This window comes from Perca flavescens, chromosome 9 (assembly GCF_004354835.1).
Source record: "Perca flavescens isolate YP-PL-M2 chromosome 9, PFLA_1.0, whole genome shotgun sequence".
Lineage (NCBI taxonomy): Eukaryota > Metazoa > Chordata > Actinopteri > Perciformes > Percidae > Perca > Perca flavescens.
The window spans coordinates 1499547-1512395 of record NC_041339.1 but is presented as its reverse complement, the minus strand read 5'-3'; the positions used below and the strand labels follow the sequence as shown (position 1 = coordinate 1512395).

Here is a 12849-nt window from a genome sequence, read left to right as displayed (position 1 = left end):
GAGAAGTGTACACATGGGGTGACAATGATGAGGGCCAACTTGGAGACGGGACCACTAATGCCATCCAGAGGCCACGGCTGGTGGCTGCGCTGCAGGGCAAGAAGATCAACAGGGTGGCCTGTGGGTCTGCTCACACCCTCGCCTGGTCAACCAGCAAGCCCACCAACGCTGGGAAACTGCCTGCACAGGTACTGTACTTGTTTTGAAAAGAACTTTAAGGGAAACTTTGCCGATTTACAATTAACTTTCCATCATAATAATGTTGGTAGTATGTGTAAATGAACTATGTTAAACTTTCCTCCATTTTACCAGTGCCCAGATCTTCATACTCACAGGCCAGCAAAATGTTTGCTGGCTCTTATGGCTGTTGATGGAGCTGCCACTCTCTCTCCCTCACTCAAACTCAGATTACAGGCCAAACTCAGATTAAACTGTAAAACTAGACAGTGCTGATCCAATATAAACCAAGATTCTGTTACTGAATTGTCTATTTCTTGCCTAAAATGTTTGCTGAAACATATTTTAGCTTACCATTTAACTGTAATACGAGATAATTTGTTACCACCCAGCCTCCTTATTGATTCTGTGACATGCTTGCATTACGTCACCCACCAGCAGGGGTTTTCTATCTTTTCAGCAAAATGAAATACCACACCCCCCTGTTAAACAAAACAATGTTTGTTTGACAGCCAAGTTTTAAGAAAAGACCCTCTCTCCAGCAGTAAAATACTTATTTAAACTGTCATTCTTTATCACTTCTCTGTCCGTATGTTCCATTAGAGGGCATTAACGTGTTGTAGACATAAGTATTATTAAAATAAAGTCACTTGCAGACCTTCAAATGCCCATCATGCTGTCAATCTCTGACTGTCTATGTGGTGTGTTAAAGGTTCCCATGGAGTACAACCACCTGCAGGAAATCCCCATCATGGCTCTGAGGAACAGGCTGCTGCTGCTGCATCACATTTCCGAGCTCTTCTGCCCGTGTATACCAATGTTTGACCTGGAGGGTCGACTGGGTCAGACAGGCCACGGACCCTCAGTGGGCTTTGACACACTCAGGGGCATCCTCATCTCCCAGGGCAAGGTGAGATAGCATACATTTTTTGTATTTGTTTTTGAAAAATAATGTCTTCTTGGCACAAAAACATTTTCTGGTGAAACAATTTGTGTTGTAGGAAGCAGCTTTCAGGAAGGTGGTTCAAGCCACAATGGTGAGGGACAGACAGCATGGACCTGTGGTGGAGCTCAACAGGATACAGGTACCGTAGGAAATGCATGCAAACAACACACATTTTAAAGGGCAACAACCATTTTTTTATTTTTTTTTTTATTTACCTGGACCCTTTTATTTCTATGTTTTTTGTGTGTAAGTGACTGATGGGAACAATCTTTGAAATTGGTCCAGTATTAAGAGAGATCGTTGCAGTCTGACAACATTATGGAAAGGATTTCTAAGGAGGTGAAGCTTTCTGTTAGAGTTTTTTAAACATAACATCTGCGAAATTGCGTTAGCTAAACCCCTCAGACTCCATGTAAATAAACATTTTAGCATCGTAAAATACACTTCATTCAAAGTCACAGAACCAAAATAAAACTATGAAAAGTTGTTTTGGATTACATTTCCACTTTTGCAACCATCACAACTCTAGTTTTGTTTGAAATAAACACATAGTTTACAGATTTACATGTGAAAATACGTTGGCTCTATACACACTAAAAGTATTGATTTTTTTAAATGGAGTCTGGTGGGTTTAGTGCTAGCGACTTCAGAGCTGTTTCTGGTTAAACAGAAAGGTCTCAAAGAGGTTTTAAAGGTCTATCGCTGTAGGGATCCTTTCCATAATGTTGTAAGATACTTAGAATATTAATCTGAGTCTGTCAGCGGCAAAATTAGCACTTTTGTGAAGGTAAATAAAAGCTGGACAATTGTCCTATTAACTTACATTACAGCTTGTTTCACCGCTGCCGACTGCAGCGATCTTGCTTAATACTGGACCAATGTCAAAGATTTTGAGATGTTGTTTTGTCATCAATATGGCCGAAATAAACACGACTGCCACTTTTGTCTTTCATAAGGGGGTGTGGGGGTGTGTCTCTGTGGGTGGGTGTGTCTGTCTGTCTTTCTGTGATCTGTGCCCCATACCTGTCTGCAGAGGTTCCTAGACTAAGTTTTAGACTTTACTCCACATAGTCTCAGTTCAGGCCACTGCCCTTCCACACAAGCAGCCCCCCCCCCCATGTAGCTCCGGTTGTATATGCAGAGAGCTGTCATATTCAGGAATTCATGCTCATCAGTACATCCTCTCTAGCTAGAAGGAAGTTATTAAGCACAGAACAGAAACAAATCAAACCGTAATCTCTTTTTCTTCTTCACCCTGCAGGTGAAGCGTTCCCGTAGCAAAGGAGGCCTGGCAGGTCCCGACGGAACCAAGTCTGTATTTGGTCAGATGTGTGCCAAAATGAGTTCGTTCAGCCCAGACAGCCTGCTGCTCCCTCATCGAGTGTGGAAGGTCAAATTTGTGGGTAAGTGTTAACACTGTTATGTCCACCCCTTGCCCAAATGTCTCTGACGTATTATTCTTTAAAAGGAAATTAACAGGGGCGACCTAGCTCACCCAGTAAGAGCGTGCACCCCATGTAGGCGGAGTCCTTTGCAGCGGCCCAGGTTCGAGTCTGACCTGCGGCCCTTTACTGCGTGTCGTCCCCCATCTCTCTTCCACTGTCACAATCAAATACAGGGAAAAGCCCCACAAAAATAATAAAAAAAAAAAAAAAAGGGCTATGTGTATTTCCTCACCCTGGACGTTTTAAATAGTCGTTTTTCTTTCTCAGGGGAGTCTGTGGACGACTGCGGCGGAGGCTACAGCGAGTCAATCGCCGAAATGTGCGAGGAGCTGCAGAATGCCCTGACTCCACTGCTCATCGTCACCCCCAACGGTCGCGACGAGTCGGGCGCCAACAGGGACTGTTTCCTCCTAAACCCCGCAGCCAAGTCCACTCTTCACATGAGCATGTTCCGCTTCCTAGGTATAATCCAGTTAATCTCCCAGTTGTGTCTTCTGGGGTGTTAATCCTAGATAAACAAATGAAAATATGTATGTTTATTTTAAAATGTGCATTTTTGCTGATAAAACACCTGGCCTGAATTGTTGAGCATGCTTCATTTATTATAGATATTTCAGCTTTTTTTTGCTGCACACATTTTGCACAGAACAGTGTTAGACGATTGTTCTTTGTTGATCTGTGAGTAATGTGCTCTGTCTTGCTGTGTCTGCAGGAGTGCTCCTGGGCATTGCAATCCGGACCGGAAGTCCTCTTAGTCTGAATCTGGCTGAGCCAGTATGGAAACAGCTGGCTGGCATGAACCTGACCATTGCTGACCTCAGTGAGGTATGTACACAGCCTTGCTCCTCTGTACTTAATGGCGCCCCCGGTGTGTATGTAGTACACACTGATGATGATTGAATGAGTGAGTGTAACTTTTCAAACAATGGGCCTCATGCAAAAACCACTCTTAACTACAAACTGTTTATATGTGATTTAGACATTAGACCTATTAGTCAACAAGATCCATCTGGCATACGTCACTGTGTTCAGAAATTTTAGTTTGTTTTATGTATATCGGTTTTTAAGTTGTACCACCTGTGCATGACAGTTCATAGAAGAAGAAAAGAATCTAGTGTGTGTATTTTTATTCAAGTGTTAATTTGATGATAAATGACTTAGAAAAACTAATCAACTACTGAGAGGTTTAGCTTTTTTTGGTATATTTTGGCATAGCAACAGTTTAGTAGTTCCAACAGCTTACTCAGGGTCCTCATGCTCTCTGTCCAGGGGAATATCCTCTGTTAGACCTATGACGGTCACACTGTTATGTGGATGATATGCAACTGTATATCCTGATAAAGCCTGGTACCATCGATGTGTCTTGCCTTACTTGAATTAAGAATTGGATTTCCAAAATGTTCCTGCAGCTTACTAACTCCAAACTGGAGATCATTATAATTCCCCCTCCTGGCCCCAGCACTTGCATTATTAACAATTTCTCGTCTTGTCTGGTTGCCTTATTTAATGATGTTAAGCCTGTAATCTAGGTACCTTTTTATAACTACAAGCTTTCTTTCAATTCTCAGGTTACTTACATTGTTTTGTTTTGTTCAACTGAAACAGATCAGATCCTTTCATTGCTTTTGCAAGATGTTTTTTTAGCTGCTAACTTCATGTTGAATCATCCCGTGTTTATTCTTGTTACAATGCTGCTGCTGCTCTGATGACATGTCAGTGGGGGAGTATCGGGGACTTCCATACGACTAGTGACACTACTAAATCATTTATATTTTCGTCTGCTGATTTCTTACAGCAGGACTTGAAGCTCTGCAGTATGATATTCTTCTCTTTACACCTGAAAGGATTTTGTGAATAAAACTTTCCCACAAACAGAGTGGAGCAGATATCCTCATGCAGTAATTTAGGGGTGTCAGTTATGCTAATGAACTAGTCTATATCGACAACGTTTCATTTACGGGATAGTTCACGTGCCGCTGGAGGTTTCACCAGATGTCCCTCATTTTCGGCCGGATGTCCGTCACCTTCCGCTTTCTTTGTGTTGACATTCTAAACTCCGGTCAATTCGAGAAACATCCTCCGAGCTAAAACTGACAATCAAATTATATTTCTCTTTTTTTTTTTTTTTTTTGAGTAAAGTTCTCATCACATTCTCGACAGCCATTTTAATTCCAGAGCTTCCCTCCCTACGTACACATTTTCCACCAAAACAAGTTCCTTCCCGAGGCTATTTAGCAAAGGCACCGTGGCGCCGTCCCGCGCTTAGTGGTGCCCAAGACGATTGTGATTGGTTTAAAGAAATGCCAATAAACCAGAGCACGTTTTCTCCTACTCTGGAATGTTGTGTGGACTAGCCAGACAGGTCTGGCAATGCAAGACTACTAATGAACTAATCTCACACGTACTCATTAAGAGGTGGCATTCATCAGGTGGAAAATAGTGAATTGTGCAGTTATGAGTTTGTTCTGTACCCTCTAAGTCCCTAGCCTCGTGAGACCGTCCTGATCTCGCGAGCTCCAGTTTTCCTCTCCCAGATCAGTCTGGCATCTTGAGGCAGAGAAAATTTGGCCAAACGACCGGGCCAATCAGCGTTGGTTTTGAGGTGGGTTAGGTGGTGATAGACAGATGGTTTATCCAATCAGCTAACCAGTATTATCAGCCAGCGGTAGCCCTAATTCTGTTAGCCGCTCTAATGCTTTTTTTTTTCTCTTGGATCCTTCTTTTGGAATATGGTCCGGGAACCTGAAATGGTGCCTTTTATTCCTAAATTCTCGTTACACAAACGGCAAATCTCCTTTACCGACATGTTGCTTGCATGCTGAGCTAACGAGCTATGCTTTGCCTGCAGCAGCAGGGGCGGGCTTGTGGTTGTATTTTTATACGCTTCGTGGATCTGATTGGTTGATTTGGCCCGTCTATCACCAACATAGGTGATAGACAGATGGTTCATCCAATCAAATAACCAGTATTCGCCCCTTCCCAAAAGTTCTCCAACGGAAAGTTCCCAGATGGATATGCCGAGCAAATGCGAAGCAATCCATCTGGCGGAGTCAGGTTACTAAGTCCCATGCACTTCTTTTTTCTGTAGCTTAACTACCATCTCTGCCACCATCTATGAGAAGAAATGCCTCTCTTTGTCAGACATTATAGAACAGTTCAAGCCCTTGTGATCTGCATTATAACCTGCAAAAAGAACACATTCCTATACATTCCTCCTCAGATTAAACCTTAAGCCTATCAGCTGCCTGCTCCACTGAGTTCTGCAGGGAGAAACTTTACTGTAAGCTCATACTGTACCTGCTCTTCAGAAAGGTTCAAATCTATATTAATTTTAGTAAAGGAAGTCATGAGCCACAATCTCAGCTTTTGTTTAAGAGATAGCCACTCACACTGGCCTCACGTTGTGATCATGAGCTCCTGAACCATCATTGAGAGAATACTGGAGTGGGGAAAAAGGCCTTTTTCCTTCACAAAGCTGCTCTTGTTTTGCGGTTTTGCCCTTAAGGTATTAGAAAGGTTAGATGGGAAATGAATCCAGCATAAGACGCAAAACGGAGTAGATAGCTGTGGAGCTCCCTGGAATCGTGTTGTGAGCACGAGGGCACGAGTGCACTCACATGTAAGTGCATATTTACATGTGAGTGCACTCATGCCCTTGTGCACACAGCGAAGAATGCATACTCCATGTCAAATGATGGGTTATTAAACGACAAATGGTCGTGTTGGGTAGTAACGTGTTACCCAGTAATGTATTACTGTAATATTATTACTTTCCCCAGTAACAAGTAGTGTAAGTGTAATTACAAGTTCCAAAACAGTAATTACATCAGAGGTATTACCATACCATAATGTGATTTGCTTTTTTTTTCTAGGTAGTTTTCTTATATGACCATGTGACGTGTACGCTTGTCGTAATTTAGAGCACGACTAGTCTCATAGTCTAGTATCGACTACGTTACATTTCCAGGATAGTTAGGTTCGGCCAGATGTCTGTTACCCTCCTCTGTCTCTGTGTTGGTGTTCTAACCTCCGGTGGATTTGTGAGGACTATGGTTAACTGCTCCTCAGATCTCTGCAGGGTAAATCCAGACAGCTAGCTAGACTATCTGTCCAATCTGAGTTTTCTATTGCACGACTGAAACTGCCATTGAACGTACACATGTTCCACCAAAACAAGTTCCTTCTCAAGACTATTTTGCAACGGCACCATCCAAGCGCTGCCCGTAGACGAAGGATGACTGAGAGAGGAATACTTTCAACGGCTGGAAGTATTGTCATATACAGTAAAGGCTTTAATCCAAGTGGGACCATCGATGACATCCAACATGTCACTGTGAGCAGAGCAGAGCAGCGCCCCTCTCCTCTCTTGCTGTGTGCACGCAGGCAGAGCGAGTAACTATGGTTATGGGAATCTGTGTCGTCTGCAAAAAACCTAAAGTCTTCGTAACAGCCTGAGTACAGAATGTTAGAAGTTCTGCAGTTTGGCTGACTGTTGACTCCTCCGTGATGTTCATTATTGTTCCAATAACATCATTGAGTTCTAAAGGAGACTAAACAGGCTAAACAAGTTTTTACTTTGATACTTAGTAATAAGTATGGTAATATTATTACTTTTTTAAGGAGTAATAAGGAAAAGTAATGTATTACCCTTCCTGAGTAACTTGCCCAACACTGCAAATGGCTGTGATATTAAGTGATGATGTGCTCTGTACCTCCCAGGTTGATAAGGATTTTATCCCTGGCTTGATGTACATCCGGGACAACGAGGCCACAGCGGAGGAGTTTGAGGCCATGACCCTGCCCTTCACCGTGCCCAACGCCAGCGGCCAGGACATCCAGCTCAGCTCAAAGTTCTCCCACATCACCCTGGAGAACCGTGCAGAATATGTCCGCCTGGCCATTAACTACAGGTGAGAGACCCGCTGAATGAAGAAAAGCGTATACTTTACAATTTCTGTTTGTTTACCTTTTTCTGTTTTGATTTTAAACTACCCTCCAGGCTCCACGAGTTCGACGAGCAGGTCTCTGCTGTGCGCGAGGGAATGGCTCGAGTAGTTCCTGTTCCCTTGCTGTCGCTTTTCACCGGTTACGAACTGGAAACAATGGTTAGTGAGAGCAGTTTTAGGGTTGGGACATTGCCTGTATCCTCCGCCTGTGTACTGGTTTGACCGTACATTTTTCCATGTATTTATTTATTTGGCATGTGAAGCACTTTGTGACTCTGTCTGTGCCATATGAATAAACTTCACTTATATACTTAATTACTAGGTGTGTGGAAGCCCGGACATCCCTCTCCACCTGCTGAAGTCAGTGGCCACTTATAAGGGAGTGGAGCCGACATCTTCTCTCATCCAGTGGTTCTGGGAAGTGATGGAGTCCTTCTCCAACACAGAGAGGTCTCTTTTCCTGAGGTTTGTCTGGGGTCGCACGCGTCTCCCGCGCACCATTGCTGACTTCCGTGGGCGGGATTTTGTTGTGCAGGTAAGAAGTGAAGATCTGACTGCAGGTCTTGGAAAAAAAAGTTTTAAAAAGCACTAAATTTAGTTCCTTAAAAAAGCCTAAAGCGTGATTTATGCTTCTGCGTAAAATCTACACCGTTGCTACGTACAGACCCTACGCCGTAGCCTGATGCGCACCTCTCGAAAAATATAACCACATGTCGCGGCGACACACATCGCTTGGCCGTGGCTTGGTAGCGTTGCAATTCCCCCGACTCATTTCCTGGTTCTCCTTCTCCATAAATAACATAAAATCAAGGAGAGGGTTAACTTCTCCTGCTCCAGATTTCCCACCGTGGTCAGAAAGAACAGGGGAGACACTTTGGTTCTCTCACTAGGACTCTAGAGTCGCTACTCGCTCCGAAGCTAATTGGCATCACTCTCTGACTCTACTACACACTTCCCAACACACACACACACACACACACACACACACACACACACACACGTCAGCCTTGCTAAGAGATCGACGCACACGCCAATGCACAAGTATAAACTTCAGGCCACTTATGTATGGCATCCACAGAACCATAAATCGAGCTTAAGAAGGTATTAAAAAGTCTTTAATATTTTCTCTGGCCTGCGATGGGCAGTAATATTAGTTGTAAAATGTTTTGATATCCGATACACTTATAATCTAAAAATTGAATATTGAACAGTGGATTGTGCGTGCAGGAGGCTGTTTAATCCTCTTTTCAGTCAGCACCATCAGACCTATAGCAAATGCTTCCACTTCTGCTAGATACAGTAGCTAGCACGTTCATTGTCTCATAATGGGCAAGTGTCAATTTTAGCAAGAACCTAAGTTAGATTAATCACAAATAAATGAGATGTATCATTTTTAAATGCTTACTGGTCATACTTGCATACTTTGGCTGGTAGTAGTTATGCTACAATCCGTTCCCCCATTGGCAGTACAAATCGATTAATACATGTAAAAAGTTAGAACCCTTAATGCAGTAGTACAGTATAAATCCTAGGGATGCACCGAATCCAGGATTTGGCTTCTGATTTGGCCGAATATCAGGCTTTTTGACGGGGTTCGGTTTCTTGAAGGCCATTCAACTCCAGCTACATGTTCAATTTGCAATGCCGAATTGTGCCAAAAATACACAACATCGCCGCTGTTAAAACATCAGCCAAAATGCAGCAACTTCAGGTACGGCAATGGAAGGACAGTAACGGTTTACTTCATGAATGTGTTTACTGTGGTAATGGACTGCGGATGGGAGGAGGATTCGGCAGAATCTTAACCAGTGGATTCAGGATTCGGCCAAACCCCAAAAATCTGGATTCGGTGCATCCCTAGTATAAATCCAGCTTTACATTGACGTGATTGGAAGACCTAAGAACATCATCTTCTCTGTCCCTAGGTGCTGGATAAGTACAACCCCCCAGACCACTTCCTGCCAGAGTCCTACACATGTTTCTTCCTGCTGAAGCTGCCCAGGTACTCGTGTAAACAGGTACTGGAGGAGAAACTGAAATACGCCATTCACTTCTGCAAGTCTATCGACACCGACGACTACGCGCGCATCGCCCTGTCTGGGGAGCCCGCCGCTGACGACAGCAGCGAAGACTCCGACAACGAGGACGCCGACTCCTTTGCTTCGGACTCCACCCAGGACTACTTAACAGGACACTGAACTCCGACCATTAGAGATAGGACGAGTCAAGGAAGAGCTGCCACAGAGAGACTGCTTTAATCTCACCTATTAATACACACATTCATACAGGCATTCTACTAAGACACAAACGTCTGTGGGGGGAAAATGTGCAATGAGCTTTAAAAGCATTAAGATAAAGAGAGGAACAAACGCAGGTTCGCTCAAATTTAGTTTCTTTAAAATAAAGTGGGGTGATCAGCTGCACATGTCATTGTTGTCTTACATCGAAATAATGTATATTGTTACAGTTAGAAAAAGGCTCCAGCCTAGCACTGTGGTAGATTTCTCCCTCTGGTTTGTGTGAATTACCTGTCCCTAGATTGTATATAGAAATTGATGTATGACAAAACCGTAGTATTACTTTTTGTTTCTTGGTTAACAGCCATGTTTCTTTATAAAAAAAAACAACATTTTTAACTTGAAAAAGTCAGTGTTTCCCACTCGGCTCATGTCAGTCAGAGCCCACTGAAGGGTCATTTTAAGATTACCGTATTTACCCCTCCCTCCACCATGTTTGTGCACTGTCTCCTTAAAGAATGTATATAATATGATTGTGCCATGTATTCACAGAAGGTCTCATTCCTGCATAATAAATGTTAATACATTTCTGTTAATAAATTCAAATGAAAAAATACTGAAGCCTGATGGAACTTGTCTGTCTGTCTCTGTGTGTGTGGAAATGTTCTAAAATAATAAGCAAAGCAGTTGCATAAAAATGTCAAGACGTATGCACAAATGCTTTCAATAAAAATATTTGAAATGTAATGTTCTTTAGGCCAGCTAGGCAAGAGCTGGATCTGAAAGGTTTTTGGAAGAACAAGTGTGACACAAATTGATACAAGCAGTGTTTCTAATCATTTCAAAATAACATCTATATCTCGGATTTTTGTGCTTCATAACTCTTTATCAGACGTTGTAGTCTGGATCAAGGTTATTGTGTAAATGTAATGAGTTTGGAAAGGGTTAACATGCTCATTTCCTCATAAAGCCATCGTATTTAATTTTTCCAATCTAGGTCAGAGGTTTATTTGGGTTGTGTTCCCTCTTTTCACCAGGCGGAGCTTTAGCCAAAATTAAATCAGATTTTCTTTTTTTTGATTTCTTTAAGAATCCCTTTTAATAAATGGTACAAAGGTTGTAGCAGAATGGAGGTGGAGTGTATTGATGTTGGACATCACTGTTAACCCTGTAGCTGGATGGGATTAAAGAAATCCCCCATAATTACCTCTGTACAGTGTGTTGTCAGCAGTGGTGGAGCATTATGATGGGCTGCACCTCCCTCACGTGCTGTGAAAAAAAGGTGATGTGATGTAGGAGATCTTAAGACTCACTCATGCACAGGCGTCACTCACTACACATTCCTCATAGTGTCTTGGGCTGTAGTAAACTCCCTCGTGGCATGAGAAAAAAAACCGTCTGGTTTATGGAGGCTTGATCTGGCTTAAACATCATTAGCATTCTTTGTAGACTTAGTGCTTTTCCCCCCAGTAATAATCACAAAGTACATTATGCTGGGGGAAGTCAGGTGCTTTGCAATACAGTCAGGGAGGGAGGGGAGTGGAGACTAGGAATGAACGGCCTCCTTCATCTATGGTTATTGGTTACGTAGTCTCTTACTTAACCTGGTCAGCAACCACACAGAACAAAATGTTAATAGATGTGTTCATATTGCATTATTATACATATTCCTACTATTGTAACCTACTTATTATTATTGTATTATATTTTGTAAACACTTTTACAGATTTCTATCCATTGCTTATGAGCCTGTGCACTGTAATTCAGAACTTTGCTCCTATAAAGGCCCTGAAAAAAATGTTTTCTCAGTCAGCTTCTTACTATGAAAGATGCATGAATGCTCTGCCAAAGTTAGAACATGTGTTTGGTTTATTTCACATCACATGAGACTCTTATCAGTGGTTTGAAGTAGGCATGGCTCAGTTGGAAGAAGGAACTAATAACAGTGTCTCAACGCACATACAGTATGGGCATGTGAGTGGTAGACATATAAGATACACTGCTTTCCAGGAAGGGATGTTTCCAGCAATTAAAAGTGTGCCTTTCATGGGATATAAAAAAAGGCAACAGTTACACTTTAAGAAACTACTGATATCCTAAAATGTTGTTGTAAGTATGCCGAATGGGAGTTTAAAAATATTTAGTTCATATAGTACAATACATAGCATATTATATGGAGAGATGAAGTGTCATATTACACTGTAGAGTTAATGTAGTTAATAAACCCATTATGCAGATTTTAATATGTACCTGAAATATTATTGTTTCTATGCATATATGCATAAACACTGCACTGAAATACTCCCAATAATCTTTAATATGCGCCTCATATTTTTGCCATTTACTGCATTATTATAACAATTAAAAACAACAGAATCAGTGTAAATTATGAAGCCTGTATTGCTGACAGTATTAGTTATAACATGATGTTAAGCTGTTTAACATGTCGATAGAGAGAAGGCAGCTCTGTGGGGCTGCAGCAGCTTGTGAATGCATGTGAGAGGTAGACAAAGGAGCGTGATGGTCCTGTGTCTGCAAGAAGCTTTTCTCTTTATGCCGGCCCTGTATTCATTCCTGGAAAAGCAGAGTAGGCTTTGAGTGGTATGGGAAATGAGCAGAGATGCCACAAGTCTTTTAACTAGAGTCCAAGTCAAGTCTCACGTCTTTTAATTAGAGTCCAAGTCAAGTCTCTCGTGGTTATAATGAGCGTTATATCACCTGCTGCGTTCCATCCGGGCATTTTAGAACCCTATAGCTAGATATAATCCCATCTAGTGAACGTAGGTCGTAGCTAAAGCAAGAAGCAAGCTAACATTAGGTGGCCAATGCTGAGCTAAACATGTTTGCTAGCCTATCATGGTGCGTTTTCAGGCGCCTGATAAAATGAGATGTGGCTGAGCCAGAATTATTTATCTTGATAGCACATATTTTGCAGCCAGCCCTTTTGTTTGGGCCTTGTTGTATGAAGTTTTTAAAGCCAATCTTCTGATGAATGGAACAGCATCTGAAGAAAAAAAAAAAAAAAAAAAACTGTCATTAGCATTGTCATTGTGAGTATGTTAGCTCAAAGCAGCCTCATAGAGCTGCTGCATAGCATG

The 12849-nt window shown here is 42.2% G+C and overlaps 1 protein-coding gene across 2 annotated transcripts in view; it reads left to right on the top strand.

Moving 5' to 3' along the window:
* The window catches only part of herc2 (HECT and RLD domain containing E3 ubiquitin protein ligase 2), a 55292-nt gene extending 44914 nt beyond the window's left edge, over window positions 1–10378 (top strand). The window contains exons 82-91 of one of the 2 annotated variants that reach the window (XM_028588280.1): window positions 1–188; window positions 890–1087; window positions 1179–1262; window positions 2385–2526; window positions 2836–3030; window positions 3281–3393; window positions 7288–7478; window positions 7568–7673; window positions 7837–8049; window positions 9440–10378. In XM_028588280.1, the coding sequence (XP_028444081.1) occupies window positions 1–188; window positions 890–1087; window positions 1179–1262; window positions 2385–2526; window positions 2836–3030; window positions 3281–3393; window positions 7288–7478; window positions 7568–7673; window positions 7837–8049; window positions 9440–9712 (1703 nt within the window). In that variant the 3' untranslated portion in view covers window positions 9713–10378. The remainder of the gene's footprint in view (window positions 189–889; window positions 1088–1178; window positions 1263–2384; window positions 2527–2835; window positions 3031–3280; window positions 3394–7287; window positions 7479–7567; window positions 7674–7836; window positions 8050–9439) is intronic. The other variant, XM_028588281.1, reaches the window with a different exon arrangement.
* Window positions 10379–12849: the final 2471 nt, after the last annotated feature.